The sequence below is a fragment of the Loxodonta africana genome, chromosome 25 (genome assembly GCF_030014295.1).
Source record: "Loxodonta africana isolate mLoxAfr1 chromosome 25, mLoxAfr1.hap2, whole genome shotgun sequence".
NCBI classification, from domain to species: domain Eukaryota; kingdom Metazoa; phylum Chordata; class Mammalia; order Proboscidea; family Elephantidae; genus Loxodonta; species Loxodonta africana.
In genome coordinates this window covers 61251072-61277922 of record NC_087366.1, presented here as the reverse complement: position 1 = coordinate 61277922, position 26851 = coordinate 61251072, and the positions used below count along the sequence as shown (strand labels likewise).

Genomic DNA, 26851 nt, shown 5'->3' with positions numbered 1-26851 from the left:
TCTTTATCTTTACTTTTTGATTAGATCTTTCCTTCTCTGTCTACCCAAAGACATCCTGCCGTAATTATCCTCTGCATCTCTTGAATAATCAGTAGTTTGCTTTTTTTTTTATTGTGCTTTAGATGAAGATTTACAGAGCAAATTAGTTTCTCATTAAACAATTAGTACACACATTGTTTTGTGACATTGGTGAGTAACCCCATGACATGTCAATACTCTCCCTTCTCAACCGTGGGTTCCATATTACCAGCTTTCCTGTCTCCTCCTGCTTTCTAGTCCTTGCCCCTGGGCTGGTGTGCCCCTTTAGTCTCGTTTTGTTTCATAGGCTGCCTAATCTTTGCTTGAAGGGTGAACCTCAGCAGTGACTTCATTACTGAGCTAAAAGGGTGTCTGGGGCCATACTCTTGGGGTTTCTCCAGTCTCTGTCAGACGAGTAAGTCTGGTCTTTTTCTGTGAGTTAGGATTTTGTTTTACATTTTTCTCCAGCTCTGTCCAGGACCCTCTATTGTGATCCCTGTCAGAGCAGTCAGTGGTGGTAGCCAGGCACCATCTAGTTGTGCTGGACTGAGTCCCGTTCAGGCTGTGGTAGTTGTGGTCTACTAGTCCTTTGGACTGATTTTTACCATGAGTCTATGGTTTTCTTCATTCTCCATTGCTCCAAATGGGGTAGAGTATTTTAGATGGCTGCTCACAAGCTTTTAAGACCCTGGCACTGCTTTCTTGGTGGTATGAGGTGCCCTATGTCTCTCATGTTTCTATAGAACAAGGGGATACTGAGTGGTTTAAAGTCAGGAAAGGTGTGTGTCAGGGTTGTATTCTTTCACCATACTTATTCAATCTGCATGCTGAGCAAATAATACGAGAAGCTGGACTTTATGAAGAAGAACGAGGCATCAGGATTGGAGGAAGACTCATTAACCATCTGTGTTATGCAAATGACACAATCTTTCTTGCTAAAAGTGAAGAGGACTTGAAGCACTTACTAATGAAGATCAAAGACCACAGCCTTCAGTTTGGATTACACCTCAACATAAAGAAAACAAAAATCCTCACAACTAGGCCAATGAGCAACATCATAATAAATGGAGAAAAGATTGAAGTTGTCAAGGATTTCATTTTACTTGGATCCACAATCAACAGCCATGGAAGCAGCAGTCAAGAAATCAAAAGACGCATTGCATTGGGTAAATCTGCTGTGAAGGATGTCTTTAAAGTGTTGAAGAGCAAAGATGTCACCCTGAAGACTAAGGTGCGCCTGACCCAAGCCATGTATTTTCAATTGCATCATATGCATGTAAAAGCTGGAGAACGAATATGGAAGACCGAAGAAGTGATGCCTTTGAATTGTGGTGCTGGCGAAGAATATTGAATATACCATGGACTGCTAAAAGAAAGAACAAATCTGTCTTAGAAGAAGTGCAGCCAGAATGCTCCTTAGAGGCAAGGATGGAGAGGCTGCATCTTACATACTTTGGACATGTTGTCAGGAGGGATCAGTCCCTGGAGAAGGACATCATGCTTGGCAGAGTACAGGGTCAGCGGAAAAGAAGAAGACCCTCAACGAGGTGGATTGACACAGTGGCTGAACCAATAGGCTCAAGCATAACGACGATTGTAAGGACGGCTCAGGACCGGGCAGTGTTTCCTTCTGTTGTGTATAGGACTGCTAAGATCTCTAGGACATTTTTACTTTCACAACCTAAATCCGTGCTGAGAAGGTGGACAATGTAACTGTGTCCAGAGTTGCCCTCAATTTGGAAGTTGGACCACTGGTGCTAGGAAACCCTAAACGTACGAGGGAAAGGGCCTGGGGTCGCCAGGAGAGGCGGGAAGAACAGAAATCCCGCCTGGTAGGCAGCGTGTCAGGAGCGCATTCCCGCCGGCCGTCAGCGCCAGAGCGCCGGCCGGGAAGCTCCTCCCCCGCCTTCCTTCCCTCCGCCCCGTGCTCGGGCTGCAGCGGGCAAGCGGGTGCGCGCTGCGGTATTTTGTCCCGCGCGGTGACCCCTCCTCCACGGCTCGGCGGGCGAGCGGGTTGCGCTGCGGTATTTTGTCCCGCGCGGTGACCCCTCCGAGGCGGGCTTCGGCTGCGGTGGGAGAACGGGTGCGCGCTGCGGTATTTTGTCCCGCGCGGTGACCCCTCCTCCGCGGCTCGGCGGGCGAGCGGGTCGCGCTGCGCTATTTTGTCCCGCGCGGTGATCCCTCCGAGGCGGGCTGAGGCTGCGGCTGCAGCGGCCGCCGTGGCGGTGGCGGCGACCGTGGCGCCGAGCGCTGAGCTGAGGCGCGGGTCCGCCCGGCGGCCGTGAGAGGTGGAGACTGGGCCGCCGTCTGGCGCGGCAGGAGCGGGGAACGCGGCGGACGCCAGGGAGCCTCGCCCGGCCGCCGGGAAGGTGCGGGAGGCCCCGCGCCCCTCCCGCGCTCCGGCCGCCGCCACCCGCCGGCCCTGCAGCCGCCCCAGCCTCCTCGGGCTCCGGCCCCGGGCTCGGCGGCCCTGGCCGGGGAGGCAGGGCGGCTGGCGCTCCCGGAGCCCCCGGAGATGGCGGGAGGGCACTGCGGCAGCTTCCCCGCGGCGGCGGCCGGCAGCGGCGAGATCGTCCAGCTGAACGTGGGGGGGACCAGGTGAGTCGGGCGAGGGCCGGGGTGCGGGCGGCCTGCAGGGCGGCGCGGGGCCCCGGGGGCGCGGGAGCCGAGCCGGCTGGGGGCGGGAAGGATGCGGGGCGGACCCTGAGCTGCTCCGGTCTCTGCTCCGCGAAGGGAGAGGCCGCGGGCCTCCTGGGATCGCCGAGCGCGCGGTGCGTACGGCCGAGTTGCCGCGTTCCCACAACGCCGGCCTGTTGCTCCCCTTTCTGAGGGTGTCGCGCTTAACGCATTGCTGTTACGCCAGTTGTGGCTCGTAGGGACCCTGTAGGGCAGGTAGAACTGCCCCGTAGGGTTTCCGAGGAGCGGCTGGTGGATTCGAACTGGCAACCTTTTGGTTAGCAGCCGTAGCATTTAACCAGTGTGCCACCAGAGTTCCCACAGGGGAACGTCATGCAGTCTTTTCCCAGTTAACCTTAGGGTTTGTTGCGGGAATTGATGTTGTAGATGCGGTGTGGCTGTTGCAGATGAACCTGCCTCCTTTTCTCTTCAGTCAGCAGGGAGTTGGTTTGCTTCAGCACGTAAGGATTCTGTGTTCTTTCCAGGAGGCCTGACTAAGGGCTGTTGGTAACCTCGAAAAATTTTTGCAAACGGAGTGCAGTATATTTGCAGACGGTCTTTATTTTCAGAGTCTCTTGGTGATCGGTTTGAAGGAGTTATTCAACTTTTAGGACAGCCTGTCCAGAAACTGCAGTTTGAACAGTTAGTTCTGGGAACCTTTGGGTATTGCCACAGTGTGGTGCAATCGGAGTAAACAGACTGACAGCTTTTAGCTGTCTGTCGTCTGGCCTTCCACTTCTTTCCTATGCCTTACACTAAATTTGATTAAAAAAAAAATTGTCATCGGGTCTACTCCAACTCATGGCGACCCTATAGGACAGTAGAACTGCCCCCTAGGGTTTCCAAGGAACAGCTGGTGAATTTAACCACTACGTCACCAGGGCTACTTTAAGCTTGTTAGGTTAAAAAAAAAAAAGTTGTGGATTTTCTATGGCTTATGAGTCACTCCTTTCAGAAAAGAGTTTGCCAGCTTTGTTTGAGGGAAGGGGGAGTTGAGTTTTACGCTTGGTGGATGAAAGATGAAGCGCTCTGGAGTTTAGTGTATTTTGCAGGGCTCAAGAATATGAAAGGCTTTCAAAGTGTAAGACTCTTTTGACTAATGTATTTAAAAATGCGAAATGACAACAAGGTGAATCATAGTGATAACAATGTGTAGTGTTTTAATCCTGAAATAAAATCATTTTGTAAGTATGTTTGAGAATTCACCCCAAGAAACAGTAACACTTTGTTCTTTTCCTGGCCTTTATTTTCCCTCCTCCCCCAAAGCAAATGTTTTAAGAGCTTAAGAAGTTAACGACATTATAGCTGCTGCATAGATACCAGCCTGTGAAGGTATCTTAATGTAAGAAACTGATTTTCCCCCTAAAATTACATGAACATATGTACATCCAATAACTTACGGACACACACACACTCTGCAAGAGTAAGCCCTCAGTGTGTGTTAATACTGAGTAATGTTACAGTCATTTCACATCCTTACACTTTTTTCTAATTGTTGTTGATTGTTAATATATTCCTTTTCAGGCATTCTAGAGGATATACAGTATCATGATCAAAGTTAAACAACGTTATAAATTAGTATGTATTGAATGTGGATGGCTTTGTGGATGGCTTTTTTTTTTTTTTACTAATGAGTGAACTTTTTGGTTAACGATTGTAGAATTCAGTTTAAATTTCTAAATGGTAGAATGCAGTGATCTGGGAGCTCAGACATTTTACTTCATGTTTACGTTATTTGTGGAGCTTGATTTTATTAGGTTCTAAATTTTTTTTAAATGCATTAGCAAAGAATACAAAATGAGATATATCATGGTATTGGGCGACTTAGAAGGGAGATAAAAGTTGTTAGACTGGAATGAAATATAAGTGAAACAAGCTTTAGAATTGCTAAGATAAAATATAAAAGAAATAACGACATGGCCTGTAGAAAACAACATCCAACTCTTAAGCATTCTAAGAGCATTTTCTTAAATTGCTGAGAATCATAGACTCTGGCAGCATTTTAGAGCTGGAAGGAATCTAGAAGGCATCTACATCTTGTTGTAGCCTACAAACCCACTTCGCTGAGTCGGCGCTGACTCTTTGTAATCTGTAGGGTAGAGTAGAACCGCCCCATGGGGTTTCCAAGGTTGTGATCTTTTATGGAAGCAGACTACCACATCTTTTTCTCAAGGAGTGGCAGGTGGGCTCAAACTACTGACTTTTCTGTTAGCAGTCGAGCACTTAACCACTGAGCCACCAGGGCTCCTGTATATGCTGTAAAGTCTTATTTTGAAGAGAAATATGAAAATGGTCATAAATTATAGAAATGACCAATTTTTGTGTTTAACACTTTTTTTGTGGATGATTGGGAAAGTAGAGAACAGGTTTCATTTAGAACTATTATTTACAAAAATAACAAATAATGACAGTGAAAGAAACCCAGTATGGCTTAATTTGTGGTTAATTCTCCCATGGATATGTATGATTTTAGGGCTTATACCAGAGGGCCAGGGCAGCAGCTGAAGACTCAGGGACAGCTTTGTAGAGTCCCCAGCAGATAACAGTTTCAGTTCCTAGGCTTTACCTCTAATTAGCTGAACAACCTTGGGCAAATTGTTCTATTAGGGGGAGAAGGATGGTGCCTAGTTTCCTAAAATGTAAAAATGACGGTAGTAGTACCAACCTTATATGTAGGACTTTGAAAAAATAAATGTGAAATGTAAGGTTAATGGCATTGTCAATAGTAGTATTGCAAAATAAATACCTTTAATTAGATTGTCCAAGTTAAGTTAGTAGGAAGCAAGCAGCATAAGTGTAGATGGATATGCCAGTATCTTTATAGTTTCTCCAGGACCAGATTGCAGGTGACATTTTCTTGGTACACTATGAGTATGAGACAAAAAACATAGAGGAGGCTTTCGTATATAGTGCAAGTAATATACTCATTTGCCATGTCTAATTTTGAGCATACTAGTTTTCATGAAGTAATATTTGGATCCAGGTTTGGGGCTGTTACTTTCTTCCTGTTTTTCTCTTGTTTATTGGGGGAAAAAAATGGTGTGGGTAAGGGTCCCATCCATTTGCCCAGAAATTCTGGATTATATTAAACCCACCCCAAAATCCTGATTATAATTGAAATTGTTAAGTAGACTTGTGTAGTTTTCTCAGTAACGCAAACTGAATTATTTGGAAAACAATTTGCTGAATAAGCCTTGAGCGTGAAAGGTTGCAGATTATAAAATAATCCTTATTTGGAAACCCTGGTGGTATAGTGGCTAAGTGCTACAGCTGCTTACCAAAGGTTGGCAGTTGGAATCCACCAGGCGCTCCTTGGAAACTCGATCGGGCAGCTCTACTCCATCCTCTAGAGTCTCTATGAGTTGAAATTGACTCAACAGCAATGGGGTGTTTTTTTAAGACAGATCGAATCTTTCTTGCGTTGGCTCCTTCCGTGTACCACTGGCTGGATTTGTTTATATGTATTTGACCAAGTCATTTCCCTTACTAGTGGTAATCTCCTTTTCACTTAAGAGTCTGCTGAGAAACACATTTAGGAAAATTTGCTATGTTCTCTTGAATAAACTGTTCACTTCCTTCCTCCTCAGATTAATGGCACAGAATTCCTGCTTAAAAACACTTAGATTGTCCATAACCTATGAAATTAATTGGTAGTTAACCTTTCTGTGTTCTGGCCACATGACCCCCGTGTGGCCGTATAGAACTGTGCTCTGTAGAGTTTTCAAGGCTGTGACATTTTGGAAGCAGATCTCCCCACCTGACTGAGGGGCCTCTGAGTGGTTTCCAGCCACCAACCTTTCAGCTAGTAGTTGAACACTTAGAACTGTTTGCACCACCCGGAGACAAAGTACCCCTTACTGTAGCTTTTATGTAAATGTATGTTTTTAATAAACAATTTTACTGTCTTTCCTTTAGTCAGCCAGTGAAGGAATACTTTCTTTACAGGTTGTGAGGTTGTGGGTGGGAGGAATGGAGGCGACCTTTTAATTGTGATAGGAAAGCTTTTTTGATGACGATAGAAAATGGCTGTTAGAGACTGAGAATAAAGGTGCACTTGGGCAGGCATTTCTTAACGGAGCGGTGGATGCACTGTCTCAGCTGTTAATGGTACTGAGACTGATATCACTAAATGGCTTGTGAAGCGGGCTGTTTAGTGGCATCTATTTGTCAACACTTACTCTGGAAATGCTCTTGTGTTGCCATAAAGGTCCACAGATTATACAGTGCGTCACAATCTCAGTTTTGTACAAAACTGTTGACCAAATGCTGAATGTGGTTCTTTTTTATTGCACCTCAATTTCGATAAATACTTAGTGTGTGCTGGGTGCCAGGCACTATGGGAGTACGAGTTGTCCCTTTTGTTTTGTAAACATATAATATTTCATACGAAATGCGTCCCTGAAAATGAGTTTGAAAAGTGAATGTCCAGATGATTAAGGGTGTTCACGGAGAGCTATAGATGCTGTGAACCAGTGCTGCCTCGGGTGCCTGCGTGGACTTGCCAGGCACTGGAGCTGTAGTGGACCACTGCCGACATGAATGGGACTTGCGCTTCCACCCTGCATGAGCGCCACTGATCCCCTACAGTGATGTGGTGTTTACCTGTGCAGCTTTGGGGACATCCCTAAGCCATTACGACTGCACGTTGGCCACATTTCCTGATGATACAGCAGATGGCAGCCAGTGCCATTATTTATTATTCAGTCGCCTTATCTAGTTAAAATACAATAAAAAAAGTTTAGGGATGTTGTATAATGCTAGAAATTGACCTGGGTTGAAAGTAGAGGCCTGCTAGGTTGTCTTCTGTGTAAGGATGCAGTGGTGGAGCAGAGAGCGAGGTACACGTGGAGCTTATTGTGGTGAGGCTCACAGTGGCGATATTCCGACAGCAAGACTGGGCTTGTGTCATTTCATGTGGGTTACTACTTTACTGTCCCAGTCTCCTGCACTGTACTTTGATAAAGGTCTCCCTAGCTTGTGTGATCAAATGGCAGTTAACCTATGCTGTAGTCATCTAGTGCTGTCATAACAGAAATACCACAAGTGGATGGCTTTAACAAAGAGAAATTCATTTTCTCACAGTCTAGTAGGGTTATAAGTCCAAATTCAGGGCATCAGCTCCAGGGGAAAGCCTTCTTTCTCTGTCAGCTCTGGAGTAAGGCCTTTGTCCTCAGTCTTCCCCTGGTTGAGGAGCTTCTCAGGTGCAGGGATCCCTTGTTTAAAGGACGTGCTCTGCTTCTGATGCTGCTTTCTTGGTGGTATGAGGTCCCCAATTCTGCTTGCTTCTCCTTCCTTTTATCTCCTGAGAGATGAAAGGTGGTGCAGGCCACACCCCAGGGGAACTCCCTTTACATTGGATCAGGGAGGTGGCCTGAAGGGGGGGGGGGGTTACAATCCCACCCTAATCCTCAACGTAAAATTACAATCACAAAATGGAGGACAACCATACAGTACTGGGAATCATGGCCTAACCAAGTTGATACACATTTTTGGGGGGACATAACTCAACCCATGACGACCTACAAAAATGGTATGTTTGCTGAGTGATTTTTGAATGAATGAATGCAAAAGTTGCAGGTAGCCCAAAACTCTGTATAAACCGCGTGTTGCATATGTAATATAAAATGGGTTTACTGTGAGATCTCAGAAAGTGATAGTATGGACTCCTTGGAAAAGCAAAACCTCAGTAGTGTCCAGAAAGATGGCTGGGACTTAGATTATTGGATATGAGGAGATTGATCTATCTGGGATAGATGAAGACACCAAAATGAGAACGGCAGGCACTGTCTGGGCATGTGCAGAAGTGCTGTCTTATCAAACAGGGAAAACAGTACAAATAGTCCCCAGTCTGGGAGGAGCATGTGATTTGCTGATGTTGTCATTCTCAGATGTTTACTTGCAGATGTTGTTATGTAATGTTTCCAACCCCCAAAGACAAAGATCTGATTCATAAGGATACTGATAATAAAAGGCAATAATGAAAACTAAAAAAAAAAAAATGTCTCTGATTTACATCAGAACCTACCCACTACAGAGTGGTTGGAGTGGGGCCCTGCTGTAAGTGGCGACTGCCTGTACTTGTAGGAGAGATGAACTGTAACCTGAAGGGGATTAGTGTGCTAGACTAACCGTTGATCCTTCAGCAGATTGGCAGGATGGAAAGCAGTGTTTTAGGAAGCGTTTTCGGAAGCGTTATATGGCAGTGAACTGTTGCCTTGTGTTACAGCCTCCCTGAATAGTCTTGACTGAGTTGAAACTAAAAAATTTTGAAAGTAGTAAATATAGTTGATACAGATATGCAACAACTTTTAAGTCATTAGCATGTTAAAGCAAGTTAATGTACGTTGAAATTTGAAATCTTTTCCTCGTTTATAATACCAGATAATTTTAATTGCAGGTTCAGTACCTCAAGACAAACTCTTATGTGGATTCCAGATTCTTTTTTTTCCAGGTATTTCATATGATTTGTTAGTATCATTTTAAACAGATTTGATTTGCCGGAATAATAAAAAGTTTTGTCAGTTAAATTAAGATTTTTTATTTTTTGAGTAAAAATGTTAACTTTTAAAGTAGCTTTTTATATTGTTTTTACTTTGATATAGGGTGACTTATTTGTAGTGGTCTTTGAGATTTGATGAAGATTTAGAACATTTATTTATACTCAGTTTTTAAAAACTAACTCTCGCTTATTGTTAATGGCTTCCAGTTTGCTGAGTGGAAGAATTTCAACACTTCGGGATGAAACTGGTGCTGTGAGTATATTTGTTAGATCATATAATACTTTTTTTTATAATACTTACAATGCTTGATCTTTCTTATATAGTGACTTTCAGAAGACAGAAAAGCTAGTATTTTAATAACCACTGAATAAAAGTGACACATATGTTCTTACAGGTTTTTATTTCTTGTCATATAGAGTGTTTCTATAAGAATTACAAAGGAGAACCCTAAACAGGGAATACTGCACACAGCGGCTTGAATATTCATGGTGATTGTGGGATCAGAACACATATCGACAGTAGAGGAAATAACATTACTTTTTGCCAATAATTGAAACTTAAGCACTAAATGTTGTTGCTGTTAGGTACCGTTGAGTTGATTCTGACTCTTGCCAACCCATGTGACAGAATAGAACTGCCCCAGTAGGGTTTTCTAGGTTGTAATCTTTACAGGAAGGAGCCTTGGTGGTGCAGTGGTTAAGCACTGAGCTAACTGAAGGATCAGCGGTTCAAACCTACCAGCAGCTCTGAGGGAGAAAAGACCTGGCAGTCTGCTCCTGTAATGATTACAGCCCAGGAAACCCTATGGGGCAGTCCTACTCTGACCTTTAGGGTTGCTGTGAGTTAGAATAGACGTGATGGCACACAACAGCGACAGTCTTAATAGGGGAGCAGATTGCCAGCTCTTTCCTCATGGAGCTATTGCGTAGGTTCTAACTGCTAATCTTTTGGTTAGCAGCTGTCTTAGGCTGGGTTCTCTAGAACCTTCAGTGACAATTTTTAATCGGGCCTTGATAAGAGTAGTCTGGCTACGTGTATGAATGTTACATGGATTGTTTAAAATATGTTGGTTTTCAAAGAATCTATTATTTGAAAAGAAAAACAATATATTTAATAGGCAAATATAAAGGAAAGCTTGTCATGGTGACTGATTAGAATTCTTTAGCTTATTGGAAAAGTGATCCTTTAATTAAAATATAATTAGAATATGTGTTTTGTTACAGCAGTGCACTTAGTAATACTTCTTTCAAGTTTGAATAAAGATACCATTTTTTAAACAGCTAAAAAAAAGTTACCAGTGAGTTGATATGTGACTCATTATGACTCCATGTGTGTCGGAGTACAGCTGTGCCCCATAGGGTTTTCAAATAGCTGATTTTTCGGAAGTAGGTCACCAGCCTCTTTTCAGAGGTGCCTCTGGGTGGGCATGAATCTTCAACCTTTTGGCTAGCTGCCGAGTACGTTAATCGTTTGAACCACCCAGGGACTTCCTTTTAAATAGCTAATACTCTTGATTTCAAAACATTTTTTAAAGCATTTTAGTTTCCCCCTTTGGGCTCAAACATAGCGATGATTGTGAGGATGGCCCAAGACCAGGCCATGTTTTGTTCTGTTGCTCACATAGTGTCACTACGAGTCGAAATCAACTCGACAGCACCTAACAACAGATTTCCCCTTTATATATTCTGTGGTCCTGTATTTGTTATTAAAAAATGTTTTTTTGTTGTTCTTGTTTCACCCTCCCTAGCCCTTGAGGAAATTGAGATGGTGGATATAAATGTGACTGGTAGGGTCCTGATAGTTTGCTCCTTCTGTGTTGTGAAAGTAATGTTCTTTCCCAGCTTTGTCAGCAGGGTACAGTACTTTTTATTATTACTCTGTGTATTACCAGTATGTTGTTTCAGTGATTCATGTATGAATCTCAAATTATGTAAGTCATTATCACTGTCATCAATAATGATTTGACAGCTGTAAGAAAGTATTACGTATAATGTTTTCAAAGAGTTTATTGAATTCTATAATATAATTCAGATAAAAAATTTCCCTCAGGTGTCACTTTTAGATTAGCAAAAATATCAGTAAATAGAAATGGGAAAACTGACTTATTACATACCATTTTTCTTACATATTAAAATATCATCACTTGTTTTAATAATAGCTTTTCAAGGAAAATAAGAGACATTACCACATTAAATACACATGCTCATAAGCTTCATTCCAATTTTAGAAACATCAGAATGTTAGAGGTAGAATCAAGGAAATAATAGTATTTAAATAATTTAGTCTTTGTTCTCTACGTTACTCTTACAGATACTAAAGTTGGAAGTTTAATATGTAATGTGAAAATAAAATAATTCCTCATTTACAGATATTTATTGATAGAGACCCAGCAGCATTTGCACCCATTTTAAATTTTCTTCGGACAAAAGAGCTAGACTTAAGGTAAGAAATGGACCCTTTTAAAGTAAATTCTTATTGATAGGTGTGTTTTTGGTGTATTTTATGAAGAAAAAGTCGTTTTTTCGAGACTATTTTTACTTAGAAGTTACCTCAGAACCGTGAGTACTCCAGCAGCGTCCTAACCAGCTTCCCTGCTGTCACGCTCGCACCCTTCTAGCTCATTTTCCATGCTAAAGCCAGAACTGCTGTCTAAAAATATAAACCTGGTCAGATGACTCCTCACCATAAAACCCTTACCTAACACGTTATTGGTCTAATGAAAGAGAATTTGGACTTTATCTTGTTTCGTAAGACTCCATAGCCTGGCCGCTGCTTAATTTCTCTCACTCAGCGTTTCAGCCCTTTTTGGTCTCAGCTTAAACATAACTTTATCACTGATCTCTTTTTTTCCACCTCACGTAGGTGTTCATAGTTTCCTGTACTGCCACTGTCACAGCATTTATTACATTTACGACTTTTTTAGTTGTTTTTAGGTGCCATTGAGGTGCTATTGACTCATACCGAGCCCTGGTGGTTCAATGGTAAGCACTCGGCTGCCAACCCAAAGGGTGGTGTTTGAACCCGCCCAGTGGTTCTGTAGGAGAAAGTCCTGTCGATCGGCTTCCGTAAAGACTTCAGCCGAGAAAACCCTGTGGGCAGTTCTGCTTTGTCGCTCGGGGTTGCTGTGAGTCAAAAATCAACTCTGGGGCACCTGACAGCTTTTTTAGTGGTCTGTCTTCTCACCAAGGAACGCTTGTGGTGCATTGGTTAAGTGCTCGGCTGCTAACTGAAAAGTTGGTGGTTCAAACCCACTAGCTGCTCTGGGGGAGAAAGATGTGGCAGCCTGTTTCCATAAAGATTAAAACAAAACGTTGCCGTCCAGTTGATTCCGACTCCCGGTGACTACAGGTCAGAGTAGAGCTGCCTCGTCTGGTTTCCCAGGCTGTAGTCTTTGCAGGAGCAGACTGCCACGTCTTTTTCCATGGAGCTGCTGGTAGGTTTGAACCACTGAACCTTTGGTTAGCCACTGAGCGCTTAACCGCTGCCAGCCTTGGAAACTCTGTGGGGCAGTTCTCTGTCTTACAGGGTCTCCATGAGTCAGAATCAACTTGAGGACAGCGAGCTTGGTTGGGTGTTTTTTTATCTTCTCACTAGACTTTAAGCTCCAAAAGAGCGAGCACTGTTTCCGGTGTGTCCCCACGACCTGTCACCGTGCTTGGTGCATAGTAGATACGCAGAGCTGGTTCTTTTGCTTTTGTTTTGATAAATGCGTGACCATATAAACTGTTTCTTAAATTCGCTGTCTTATGTTACAATCTCAATTCCTACCAGGAAGCTGTAATTAATTTTTTTATTGTCCTTTTTATTTCATATAGTCCTCAAATTTTCACAAGGTTCTCTTAGTATTTTTTAGATAAAACTTTAAAAATCTAGTTGCTTGTTTGAGCTACCTTTTAATAATATTATAGGATTTTTGGCTTACCTTTACTAGCTTCTTGACTGCAGAGGTTTGTCTGTTTTCATCCCTGCTATAGCCTGAGTACTAAAACAGTGGATGTAGTAGGTGCTCAATATTTTGGAGCAGATTTGTTGAATAAGTGAAAGAATGTGTTGGGGCTTTTTTTGTTTGCTTTTTGGCCTGATGTCAGGTAGACGTAGGAATTACATTACTAACTACTTACTTCTTGGGTAAGATAATTTTAACCCATATCACTTGATTAAAGAAGCCGAAATTTACTTCTAGAAGGTCAGTGTCCTGTGACTAATCCACAACCATATCACCCATGAAAGGCAGAATTAGTTTAAATATCTGTGTTTGTTGACTGCTTTTATTACAAATTGCTGCCTTACTTCATTTAAAGAGGCCTAGGAGATGTTTTAAGTTCTGCGTGGTTCCTTCCAAAAGAAGATGGGAAGAAATGTAAACAAACAAACGAAAGTGCTGTGTTCTAATTCTGGTCCTGGCACAAAGCTCCTATATTGCCCTCATACCGCACTGTTGTAATCACCATATTTGTCTGTCTGTCCCCGCAGGCGACTGGAAGTCCTCGAGAACTTATTATTAGCCAGTACTGCTGTGCCTTGATGTAAATGCTTTTGAAGCAGAAATAAAATAAATAATCATGCTTGTGTTAAACTAGTCACAACCAGTTCCACAAATATAAGCAATTTAATATCGCAATTGCATGTGTCTGTTAAATCCAGGGAATGTCTTTAAAGAAACCTAAAATGAGTCATTGGTATTTTATACTCTTACCCTTCCATTTTTATTTTGACATCAGATCCGTGTACTGCTGTGTAGTAGTGCCCTGTTCATCTGGGTAACACAGCCTTCCTGAAGGTGGTCTTTTCTTCCTCCTGTTTTCTGTCTCACTCTTATTTTTGGTTTCTAATGAGAAGAGAGCCATTTATCCGAATTTATTCATTAAACATTACATAATGGCCAGCACCATGCTAGATACTGTGAGGTGTACACAAATAGAAGTGGATCGTGCTTGCAAGGAGCTTACGTTATAATTGGAGAGGTTAAAATATGTACAGAAATACTTATGATAAAGATTTAGAAGCAATTAATGCCATAAAATGATTTCTACCCTGTTATATGCCTTATCAGATACTTCTTGATACTTTATTTGTGCTAACCCTGTAAAAGGCGTCATGTCTTAGTTAAACAATTCATCTATAGATAATGATTTTTAAGTAAAGAAAATATTTTTGCTTGCATGCCGTTTTTATTTAGACTTTTTCCAAATTATTAAACAAAATCAAAAATAAGTCTTAAAGCCTTATGACTTTGTTCACATTAGAAACTCAGTCCTTCCATTTGCTCCAGACTTTGATCCACTTTGCCAGCCCTGAGGAGTGTAAATGGTTGGTTTGTTTCCTTGTAGGGGAGTGAGTATTAACGTTCTGAGGCATGAAGCGGAGTTTTACGGAATTACTCCACTGGGTATGTGTTCTCCGGATACTTTCTCTTTATGATTAGACATTTTGTGAACTAAACTTGCCCAAATGAACTGTGTTTTATAACAAGTCCTAATTTTTGATGGTATAGTTCAGTGCTAAGTTTTGTGGATTTTCTTGTTAAAAAGATGTTGTCAACTCTAAGTTAACATAAATATTTTCCTTTTCTTATCCTCTTTAACTAGTGAGAATAAAAACGGAGCACTGTTTTCTGTTCACATGCACCCTTGACACGTTTGCTCTGATTTTCCAGTGAGAAGGCTCCTCCTGTGCGAAGAGCTGGAGCGCTCGTCCTGCGGCAGCGTCCTGTTTCACGGCTACTTGCCTCCGCCGGGTATTTGTGCTTCGTTTTATTTAGTCTTTTTAAAAATTATTTTTATCATTAAGAAAGTGTAAACATAAGTAGGAAAAACTATTCTTTGGTACTTGAGTTTCTCTTTTACAAATTTAATAGTAATGATGAGAACTTTGATATTAATAGAAATTAAGTCACACTATATGTTAGAGTTGGAATCCTCGACGGCAATGGGTATTATATGTTAGAAAAGGGATTTGGCATACTTTTTCTATAAAGAGCCACGTAGATTTTTGGGCAACAAGTCCTTCGTGTAAACTGCTCAGCTCTGCCATAGACACTACATAAGCGAACGGGCTAGGCTGTGTCCAGTACAACTTCATTTACAAACACAGCCATTGGGCTGGATCGGGCTGCGGCCCATGGTTTGCTGACTCCTGTGGTAGAGCACTGGTTGTCAGATTCCTTTTTGTGGAACTCCAGGGGTTCAGCAGAGACATGTCAGGTATAGGACGGGGCAGGCAAGGCTCGTGTCATCTTGGCCCCTACCGGAGTTAGAAGAGTTCTGCCTTTATCTGTGTCATACTGGACTTGTGAACAAGATTCCATGTCAAAACAATTCTCCCCTGCCAAGTAAAAGGAGTTGGGAAGTGTGAGAAAATTCAGCTTTAGAGCTCATAATTAAATTAGTGCAGAGTACACAGTGCGTAGTACCTGTTCTATAAATGTGAAGACTGGCTGACAGACCAAATGACTTACTGATTGGTTTTGGAATCTATCACAGTGAATCTTGGAGATTCCTGAGCCAGGAGAATTACCAGGATCAGCACAAAGCTAGTTCCTGTGAGGTAGAGGTCAGACCCACCTCTGTTCTCCAGCTTCTCAGCATTTCTGACACCAGCCGTTCCCCCAGAGCACTCTCTGCGTCTCTTCTGGGTTTGGTGATTTGTTGCAGTAATGACACGGAACTCACAGACCTTACTCATGTGGTTTGTCAGAGACAACAGACAACCGCTCAGGATCAGGATTACCTTGGAATTATCAGGAGCGGGAGGCACATAGGCCGGATTCGGAAGGCTACCCCGAGGCAGAGAGCGCATCCCTCCATTCTTCAGTGCAGGACAGCTCTCTCAGCTCCTCTTGGTTGTGCAAGCAGGCAAGCTCTTGCCTTGGCTGTGGGCGCCCTCAGCCGTGCAGGCCTCCTCTGCCTTGGCCTCCTTGCTGCTAGCTGGCCCAGCTCATGGCTAGTGTAGGAGCTTGCTCAGCCGCTACTCTCCTAGTAGGAGCTTTCTGCCATCTCCGCTGGCTCTGCCAAAGGGCCTCTTCTGGGCCTCTTGCCGCCAGCACAGCTGCTGGGCCCCTTCCAGATCTCTTGTCATCTTCAGCATTACAGCCTTTGACCTGTATTACAGCTCTTCCAGGAGGTTCCTAACCTCTTCTCTCTCTGTGCTTCTTGTCTCTTCTGACCTCTCTCTTTGCCTCTGAGAAACCTCTGTGGGATTGACTATTTATGTAAGCAAACTCCTTGTCAATTTCAAGGCATGGCCTTTCCAACAAAACCACCAACCAACCAATCCCCTCGGTGGACTGCAGGTCGCTCAGTCCTGTTGGATAGTTTTATGCACCACTGTTTGCATAGTAAATTAAACAGTCCCTGTAAGGCATCTAAAATAGACCAATCACAGGGCAGACTGCAGGCTAGAACCAGACAAAAAAGAGTATCAAACTATCTAGTAGTTTATAGTTTACCCAAGAAATGTCAATCAATCTGGACAAAAGTAACAAACTCTCTAGGGTAGAAAACAACCTGGGAGTCTGCCCCCTTCGCTTCTGTGCCTTCCAAGGTCCTTTTCCAAAGACTAAGGCAATGGTAACTCCTCAGGGCCTGGGGGAAAAATCTCCCAAGCTGGTTTTCCACAGAACCAAGGCAAAAGGCCACATAAAGGAACTCATTTCACCACGGGTTTATTTCAGAGAATTAGAGCTAGGTAAAAATGGAGCACAATATGATAAATCTTACTTATCGTAAGTAATATGATGATTCTCAGAAATCCATTGAATTTTTTCTTTTTTTATGATAATTATAGTAACTTGCTGTATTGGTAGGTATGTTTTATATTACATGGTTAAAGTTTTATTTTTTCATTTTTGGTAGGTTAGCTTAGAAATAAACTTGTCTTATTTTTCCCCTTTTGTAGGTATTCCTAGTCGTAAAATAAACACAGCTAGATCCTCTGCTGATTCTAGAAACGGCCTGAATTCTGCAGAAGGTGAAGCCCGGGGAAATGGTGCCCAGCCTGCTCTCTCTGGAGCTGGAGAAGAGACTGTTAGGCTTGGTGAGCACTGATGGTGTAAATATATAAAGAAAAATATCTGTGTTTTTAGTTAAAGGGGGGATTGGGTATTTAAAGAAGTGATCTTTGCCTTTTTTTTTTTTTTTAATCCAGATTTATCGTTTATAACTTGAAGAGTCTCATGTAATGTGTAATTTTTATTTAAAATACCTGTGACCTTCTGTTTGCTCTGAATCTTTAGAACAGGGCTTGGCAAACTTGCTATAAAGAGCCAGACAGTAACTATTGTGGATGTTGTGAGCCATACAGTCTGTGTCAAAAGCACATAAATTTGCCATTAATGACAAAAGCATGGACAGTGTGTAAACAAATGAGCAGGGCTGTATTCTAGCAAGACTTGTGTGTGATGGATAGAGGGTTGGAATTGGTCCGGAGACTGCAGCTCGCCCATCTTCACTTTAGAACGTAAAATATCTCTTTTTCTAAAATCAGCAGGCTCTCCTGTGGGTCCGCGGAAGGTGCTGATAGTAGCTGGCCATCACAACTGGATCGCAGCTGCGTATGCCCATTTTGCTGTGTGCTACAGGTACTGGGTACCCAGTAATGGCTGGGTTTTTACTTTAGGGAGGGGTTAGTTTCTGAGCAGTTCTCCTCTGTCCCGTAGCATCGCTATGAGTCGAAATCAAGTCGACAGCACCGAACAGACGAAACAAGTTTTTAAATAATTCTGATTTTGTATTTTTAGATTGAAGAATTATTTCTTAGTCATCAGTTTTTTCTCTACGTATTTTACCCATTTTTGTATCTCCTGATTAGGTTTAGTTTTTTTATTTTCACGGCTAATTAGGTAAATACTGCGGATGGCCTTAATACATCTTAAAATGTTTCCCAGACGGTGTAAACTGTGATGTAACTGAGATGGCTTGATACCATTCCTTACTTTTTGTCTAGCTTCTGACTCGGTTAACTGCTGTGGTAAATGACTGTAGACAGGACTATTAGTGTGAGTTACATGGTTTTCTGGCTGGAACAGTCAATCTTTTGTGCTCTAGAGCTGGACAGGATAAGACTCTGTTGGTCACATAAGTGAGTTATACTTACTTTCAGGTATGCTGTCCTGATTCTTTTACTCTTCTTTGGCATCTCTTTATTTTGCAATACTCTAGAGAAAAATAACTTAGAAGCATGATCTCTGCAAAGTATTAGATCACATATTATTATTATTTATATTCCTAAATTAACACTCTCCAGATTACATCATTCACTTCCTTAATCGATTCAGCATCTCTGTGGAACTCTGTTGTGAGCCTAGTGTATGTGACATTCACAAAGCAGCAGGTTGGCACTGTCCCTGAGGTACTGACAGTCCCTGTAAAAGCATCTAGATTTTGGTTCTCAGCATCAAGTTTTAGAGGTTACTAAGTAATTTAAAAAAAAAAGAAAAAATTTTTTTTTTTAAGTAATTATCTCAACTCATGAATCCCACCTGGTGGTTGAAGAGGGTAATTACAAACTCTACAGTGCTTGGGAGAAATTGATACAGTTTTCTCTGTATTGCCTTAAAGTTTAAGTAAGCAAATGGTTAATTCTTTCAATTAACATGAAGGCTGAATTGTGTATTTTTAAGAATTAGAGCCTGATATTACTTTACCAGGTGTATTTAAACTAAAACAAAGTTAAAGTGTTTTCACTTAGTTCTTTTGGTGATTGTGGTTTTTTAATGCCTAAGTATGATTTTGCAATGATCATGACAGGCAGTATGTAAAAGAATACGTTTTAATTTCTTCATGTTCTTCTTTTTTGGGGGGGCGGGGGTAGGACAAAGAAAATTAAAATTTTCTTTGTATCATTTGTTTAGTGGAACTTCAAAAATAAAAAAAAAAAAAAATAGATATCCCATAATTAAAGTTCAAGGCATTCATTGCCATAATTACACAACTGTTTAAGTTCTAAATATATAGAAGACTTGTTATACAATCACATAGAATACATGTCAGAAAGACTTAAATTCACATAGGGCAGAAAAATATAAAACATTTAAAGGGATTATTTCAGAGAAATTAAATACTAGAGAATACGTATGTATTCAGTCCACTGCCAGTCAAAACCCTGGAAAGCCCTTGTTTTATGGGAAATGACTCGTCCCATAAGGTTTTGCATTTAGAGCTTTAAAAACCAGTCCTCAGAGAAGGATCTCTAAAGGTCCATCCATCATCCCTGGGACCGTGCCGAGATGCTGGGACGCGGGTGCTACCCCAGGTCACTCCCGGGTTTGCCTGGATAGATTATCATCTGCAGGGCCTAGTCACAGTGCCTTGAGGGCAGGGAGCTTCAGTATAATCCCCAGATTCTGATTTTGGTTGACTTACTTCTATGCGTAGGAAATGACAGCAGTACTTTTTGTGGAGATAAGTGAAAGACTTTTTTTTTAAGCTTTAGATTTTTTTTTAATGTGGAGACCTTTTCTGAACTTCTCTGGAGAAGTGTAGAACTCTAGTCTCTTTAAGTGGTTTGTGTATTCCGTGGAGCCCTGGTGATGCCGTGGTTAAGAGCTGCGGCTGCTCACCAGAAGGCCAGCAGTTGGAATCGGCCAGCTCTGTATCACCATGTGTCAGCAGAGTTTTATACCTAATAGTGGTGGGTGGTAGCTGCGGTAACTCTAGTTTATTTTTTGGCACATTTTTTGTATTCTTGTTTGCTTAATTACTGCTGAGTCTAGCTTATGCATCTGTTTTTTAACAGAATCAAAGAATCTTCAGGATGGCAACAAGTGTTTACAAGCCCGTATTTGGACTGGACTATTGAACGAGTGGCTTTAAATGCAAAAGTGGTTGGAGGTCCCCATGGAGACAAAGATAAAATGGTTGCTGTTGCCTCAGAGAGCAGCATCATCCTGTGGAGTGTTCAAGATGGAGGAAGCGGAAGTGAAATAGGTGAGAACAGTTGTGTTTCTGCTGCATTTTGCTGGTGTATATGATGTCCTGAAGTTTTAAAGGGATTGCCCATAAATATCAAAACTAACCTGGACTGTTGGTTAGCTACAGCTGCCAAACCTTCTTTCTAGGTTCCAATAAAAACAAGACTACTCATTGTGAGGGGAATGATATGGTAAAGAGGGAAAAAATTGATATTTCTGCAGAGAGACAGCCTTTTCAGCAATTTGCTCCAGCTGAGACCTGGCTGTGCTCTGAGACCGTTGCTTTCTCCTGAAGCCAACCCAGTGCTGGCTGTTTTCTCTCTCCCTGTCCCAGCAGTGGTGCTGAAGGTCAGGTAGGTCACCATTTGCTCCTCCTCATGGCTGCTTCTAGATCAGAAATTCTCAGACTTTTTGACCTCAGAACTCCTTTATGCCCTTAAAAAGCTATTCAGGGCCATAAAGTGCTTTTGTTTAGGTTATAGCTTGATATTTATCATAATAAAAATTAAACTTTTATATTATTTACTAATTAATCTAAAAATATTAATTATTAACGTATCAGATGGTAGCATAAAAAACTTTTTTTTGTGAAAAATATTTCAAAATAACAATTTATTGGACAATAATGGGGTTACCAAGATTATAGCAGACAAAACTGAAGATAGCTAGTAAAAGCACAGTGGAAAGATTGAGAACAAACTAAGGTAATCTCAGAAAACATGCATAATTGTACCCTGAGCCTTCCAGCACAGGTAACTGTAGAAAATAAGAATATGATACTGCCAGAGTGATGACCTCCTCACGTGTCATGTAGCTTCTGGAAAACTCTGTGTACTCTTCAGAGAATGAGAGTAAAAAAAGCAAATAATGCTTTAATATTAACGTGAAAATAGGCTTGCCTTTTCAAACTTCCAGAAAGGGTGTTAGGACCCACAAGGATTCCTTGGCTGCACTTTGAGAATCACTGTTCTAGACCATTCTCTTTCCTTCCTTTCCCAACCCCCTGCAACACCCCAGTTTTGAATTTCATGCCATCTAGAGTTACGCTGTACTACTTCTTGATGTTGTAGTCTTCAGCTGTCCTGTGGATCACTATCCTTATTTCTTTGAAGTTATTAGCTCTGGTTCTCCAACTCAAAAAATTCTTTGAGTCCACTGAGATCTTCAGTCCTCACTTCTCTTTCTATCAGGCCTGGATCCCATCATTACCATCACTCTCTAGCATACAGCCTCAGTTTTCTTACGTCTCCGCCTTTACCGTTCTTACCTGGAGAGCATGGTGTAGAAAAAGAAACATGCGTGTGTGTACACACACACACGCACCCCCGGACACATACACACTCCCAGTACTTAGTCTCAGTTCATGACTGTGACTCCCACGTGGGCTCTCAAGCAGCTCAGCAGTCTGCTTACATGTTTGTCAGTTCTTTCTGTTACTCTCCACAGTGACTGGAGTTTATACTGCTTCCTTTCTCCTAAGCTTCTCTTAGTTTGTATGAATTTGTATATATAATTATATGTATTATTAATTCAGTGAAGTAGGTTCTAGTTTACACACAGATAAGTTTATGTAAGTATATGTAATATATATAAACTAGAATGGGGTTAAGTATCTTAGTCAAGGCCATACAAGGTAGAAACCCACTCTGTGCTCTTAACTATCATGGAGTGTGTGTGTGTGTGTGTTATTTATAGATGATAAAATGTATGCATTTAAAGTGTATAGTTCAATGAATTTTCAGCAAAGATAGAGAGTATGTCCATCATCTCACAATGTTTTCTTATGCTCCTTTTACCCCCACCTTGAGGTAACCCCTGTTCTACTTTTTGTGACAATAGGCTTCTGGGATTTTGTATGAGTGGAATTATATGGAATGCATTCCTTTATTTGTGGCTTCTTTCAGTCAACATAGTGTGGTTTTGCGACTCATCTGTGTTGTTGTGTGCATCAGCAGTCCATTCCTTTCTATTGCAGAGCAGTATTCCATTGAATTGATAGGCTAGGATTTTCTTGTCCATTCACCTGTTGATGGACATTTGGATTATTTCTAATTTGGAGATATTATGAGTAAAGCAAACATTCATGTGCAAGTCTTTCTGTGGAATTAAGCTTTCTTAAGGTAAATACCTATGAGTAGAATTTCTGAGTCATGTGAAAAGTGTATGCTTAAATTTATGAGAAACTACCAAACTGTGTTTCATAGTGATCACACCATTTTATATTTCCATTCTCCACATTGGAGAGTTTCAGTTGCTCCACGTCCTTACCAGCATTTTTAATTGTTACTCTTTTTAATTTCAGCTCTTTTAGTTTTCTTAGTGGATGTGCAGTGATCTTAATGGTGGTTTAGTTGCCTTTTCTTGATGATTAATGATATCTTTTCATGTGCTCATTGGCCATTTGTACATTTTATTTTGAGAAGTGTCTCTTTAAATCATTTGTCCGCTTTTTATGAGGCCATCATCCTATTACTGGTTTGTAAGATGTATTTATATATTCTAGGTTAGTAATTAACAACTGGGGACAGTTTCGGCCCTTGGAATATTTGGCGCTGTCTGGAGATACTTCTGGTTGACACAACTGAAGGAGAATTACTGTGAACATCTAGGGGGTAAAGGCCTGACTGGGATGCTGTTAAACATCCTACAGTACACAACACAGCCCCTCACAATAAAGAATTTTTGTCAAAAAATGTTAGTGGTGCTGAGGTTGGAAACTGTGTTCTAGATACACATTTTTTGCCAGGTATATGTATTGTGGATATTTTCTTCCAGACTGATTTGCCTTTTGTTTTTTTAATGGTATCTTTTGAAGAGTGGAGGCTATATTAAAGAATTCTGATACAGCAATTTTTCTTTTATTGTTCATCCTTTGTGTCCTATCTTAGAAATCTTTGCCTACCCCAAGGTTGCAAAGATTTTCTTATATGCTTTCTTATAGAAGCTTTTTTTTTTTTTTTAAGTTTTGGCTTTACATTCAGGTACTGATTCATTTTTAGTAAGTTTTTGTATATCATACCATGTGAGGTGTAAGGATCATGGTTCATTTTTTCCATGTGGATATCTAGTTCTTCCAACTATTTCTTGACAAGACTCCTTTTCTTCATTGAATTAACCTGGTTCCTTTGTCAAAACTGATAGACTGTTTAGGTATAGATTGTAGAACTTTCTGTTCTGGTCCATTGATCTTTATGTCTGCCCTTTTGACCAGTACCAACAGTGTCAGTTTTTATAGTAAGTCTTGAAATCAGTCCTCTACCAAAGCAGCCACGTTTCTGTTTCAAAATTTAGTCAGATTCTTTGTATTTTCATAAAAATTTGAAGATCAACTTCTCAGTTGCTATTAAAAAGCCTTTTGGGATTTTATTGTCTTTAAATTGATTTGGGAAGAATTGACATCCTAACACTGATGACTTTTCCAGTCCATGAACATGGTATATATCCTTCTGTGTTTTAAGTCATCCTTAATTTCCCTTGGCATTGTTTTATAGTTTTTAGGATGCAGGTTTTGCATATATTTTGTTACCTTTCTCCCTAGTTATCTTACGTTTCTGATGCTATCCCAAATGTAACTCCCCTCGTTTTCTCTTCAAGTATTTTTTTCTGCCCCGTTCCCTTCCTTCTGTTCCTTCTCTCTCTTCCCTCCATCCCCCCTCCTCTTACTCCTTTTGAGACTCAGTTACTCATGAGACCACTTTATATTCGCCCAGAGGCCTCTGAAGCCTGTTAAAATTTATTTTCCGTTCATTCTTAAGTTTAGATAAATTGTATTGGCCCAGCAGTCTGCATTTATGTCTACTTAGTGGATTTTTCATTTCAGATATTGGACTTTTAAGCTCTGGAATTGCCTTTCGATTTCGTTTTATTGTTTGTGTTTCTCTGCTGAGATTTCTCGTCTTTTCATGCATTATGTCCCCCTTTCAGTAAGTATGACATACTCATAATAGTTCTTTCAGAGTTTTTGTCTGATATTCCAACGTCTGGGTCATCTCATCTTTTTGTTTGAGGTCACATTTGCCTGCTTCACACGTCTAGAAATTTTTGATACATGATGTGCACATGCTTGTTGCATTACAGAAGGTATGGATTATGTTGTCTTCCTTTAAAAGATGGGAGCCTTGTTCTGGCAGGCATTCATCTTACTGGACTACCTTCTTGATCCTCTTAGGCTTGTTTTTAAGCTTTGTTAGAGGAGCCTCTTTCAGCTTTGTTCCTAGTTTTAGGGCATGCTCCTGCTCGAGGTTGTGGTCCTTATTGTTAAAGGTTGGCTTTTCTGGAGTCTCTGCTGAATGTCGGAGGTGCTTAGCTGGGTCTCCCCACTCTCACTGGGCCAGAGCCACGGCATCTGTGCATGTTGACGTCCGTTGTCTCCACTCAGCTCTCAGTCCTTAGAAGGCTCTTGTGGTCCTCGGGGATTCCCACCCTGCCCTGGTGCACTCTGGCCTCAGCAAAGGCCTTAGGGGAACTACCTATTCAACCCATAAGCCTTCCACTCCACTCCCACCCCAGCACAGTCTCCTCTTTTCTTGTACCTTGCCTGCAAATTCCAGCTACTTGAGCAGCTTCAGTCTCTGGTCTCTGGCTTCTCAGTTCAGGGAAACTACCACTTTTTACTTGGCCGTCACCTGCCATGGTCACGAAAGCCCTTAGGCCAAAAGCCAGGGTGAATGCGGCACTCCTTGTACCCCTCCTATGTCTGCTGCGTCTTGTCCAGTCCCTGAGAACAGTGGCTTTAATTTATTTGGTTTTTGTTGTTTTACAGTGAGGAATAATCTGAAACCAGTTACTCCACCCTGGCCAGCAATGAAAGTCTCCCCTGTAACAACTTCAGGGAATAAAAACTTAAAATTCTAATATTTGGAGTTACATAATACACTGGTAATTATACAGAAAGGAACAAAATTGTGATTTTTTTTTTTTAATTACTAATTGTAACAGCAATAAGTGAAGGAGGTTGTATGCCTTCCTTCATTTTCAGAGGCTAGTGTGGGAGGTAGCTGTGTTATGGGATAGTACGGTAACCATTTCTTATTTCAGACCCTCTTTAGACCCTGACAGCGCCACCCAGGGAATATTGTTAGGGCTAGCGTGTCCGCGATAGAGCCCCCCCTGGAGGCTGCACCCTCTTCCGTAGAACTGGTATCAGACGGTGCTGCTGGATTGCTGCTGCAAGCAGTGTTTTACTGAGAGAGGACCCCTTAAGGCAGGAACTTACATCGTGTACATTGCTGTCTCCCCTGTGGATGGCGCTCCAGATGGTGGAGCCTGAGCGGGAGGGGTGCTTTCAGTTTCTGGAGACCATTCCAAGTGTCTTCCTCGATTTCCCAGAACCTACTCTTCTCTAGAGTGGCTGATGTCGGTTGTTTTCCCCTTTTTTTTATTATTCCTGCCTTTCTCATAGCCTGTAGTACTGAGTGTAGTCGGTGTCACATGGTCTGAAAATTGTTTGCTGTCAAAATTACAGTTCTATTATATGAGAACCCCTAAAATTGCATACAGTGTTAAATGATGACTTTCTGCTTTGAAGTGGTAGGTTTACTTCTTCATTATCTCAGGCCAGGGGCTTAGCTTTTTGTGTGTGTTGTGTTTTATTTTGCTCTGGTGATTTTTTTTGGCTGACAAGTTGGGTTGAGATGGTGTATTTATGTGTATGAGTGCATAAATGTGTATTTGTACGTGTAAATAAAGATGCATACGTTGAAGGCATTCCGTAGTCCATAACCTGTGTTTTGTGGTTTTTGTCCAGTATATATCATCTTTCTTTCTGCTAGATGCCTGGCTTTTTCAAGCTTGGTTGAGAGTTTGCAAGGTGTTTATGGCCAGTTTTTTTTTTTTTTAATCTTAACACTGCATGTAATACACTTCTGAACAGAAACAAAGACCTAGCACTGGTGTGAGATTCAGAAGAAATCACACGCCAGTAATCTTTCCTGTCTTGCATTTTTACTAACGCTGTGATTGCATCTGACTGGTTTGTTCCTTCCCATGAGTTCTTCAAAGTCTTGTATGTCTTTTTTTTCTTAACTGGATGCTGAGAAAAGTGTTCACACTGGCACATAATAGGTACTCTTTTTTCTTCTTGTAATAAATAAACTGATACCTGAAACAGCCAAATGGTATGTATAGGTGAGGCTTATTTTCCCACATCGTTAGGTAAAAATGTATTCCTTATAAGGTGTTTTTCAAAGAACTAAGATAATACTATTTAAATGCCAGATTGAATTCTGACCTTTTAAAGATACACTGACCTTTGAGACCTAAAGCTTTGTTCCTGTTTTGTAGGCAAGATAAGAATCAGAAAGGTGGCAAAGAAAGGTGCTTTCAGGACCAGAATTTCAACTCTTGATTGTCCTGACGCCTAGGGCACTACTCTGCTAATGAGAAACACTCACAAATACACATAGATAGTTGTTGTTAGTTGCTGTCAAGTAGATTTCTGCTCATGATTTATCTAGAGATGTGTATGCATGTATGTGTGTAGATAATATCATTTAGCTGCCCTTGAATCAGCCCCAACGTGAGGCGACCCCATGCACAATGGATTGAAATGTTGCGTAGTCCTGCACCGTCTCCATGATTGGTTGTGGAGTGGACAGTGTTCTTTTGGGATCCGTAGGGTTGTCGTAGGCCGATTTCAGAAGCAGGTCACCAGGCCTTTCTTCCTAGTCTGTCATAGTCTGGAAATTGCTGAAACCTGTTCAGCATCCTGGAGTCATGTGACACGTCAAGGTGAGCCTAGAATTCTCTG

General features: G+C 41.5%; 1 protein-coding gene across 2 annotated transcripts in view; it reads left to right on the top strand.

Moving 5' to 3' along the window:
* Window positions 1-2533: 2533 nt before the first annotated feature.
* KCTD3 (potassium channel tetramerization domain containing 3) overlaps window positions 2534-26851 on the top strand; it is a 57370-nt gene continuing 33052 nt past the window's right edge. The window contains exons 1-9 of one of the 2 annotated variants that reach the window (XM_064276907.1): window positions 2534-2616; window positions 9092-9145; window positions 9401-9446; window positions 11563-11636; window positions 14525-14583; window positions 14851-14931; window positions 17091-17228; window positions 17682-17772; window positions 19929-20119. In XM_064276907.1, coding sequence (XP_064132977.1) covers window positions 2534-2616; window positions 9092-9145; window positions 9401-9446; window positions 11563-11636; window positions 14525-14583; window positions 14851-14931; window positions 17091-17228; window positions 17682-17772; window positions 19929-20119 — 817 coding nt within the window. Of the gene's footprint in view, window positions 2617-9091; window positions 9146-9400; window positions 9447-11562; window positions 11637-14524; window positions 14584-14850; window positions 14932-17090; window positions 17229-17678; window positions 17773-19928; window positions 20120-26851 lie in introns of both variants that reach the window. The other variant, XM_064276906.1, reaches the window with a different exon arrangement.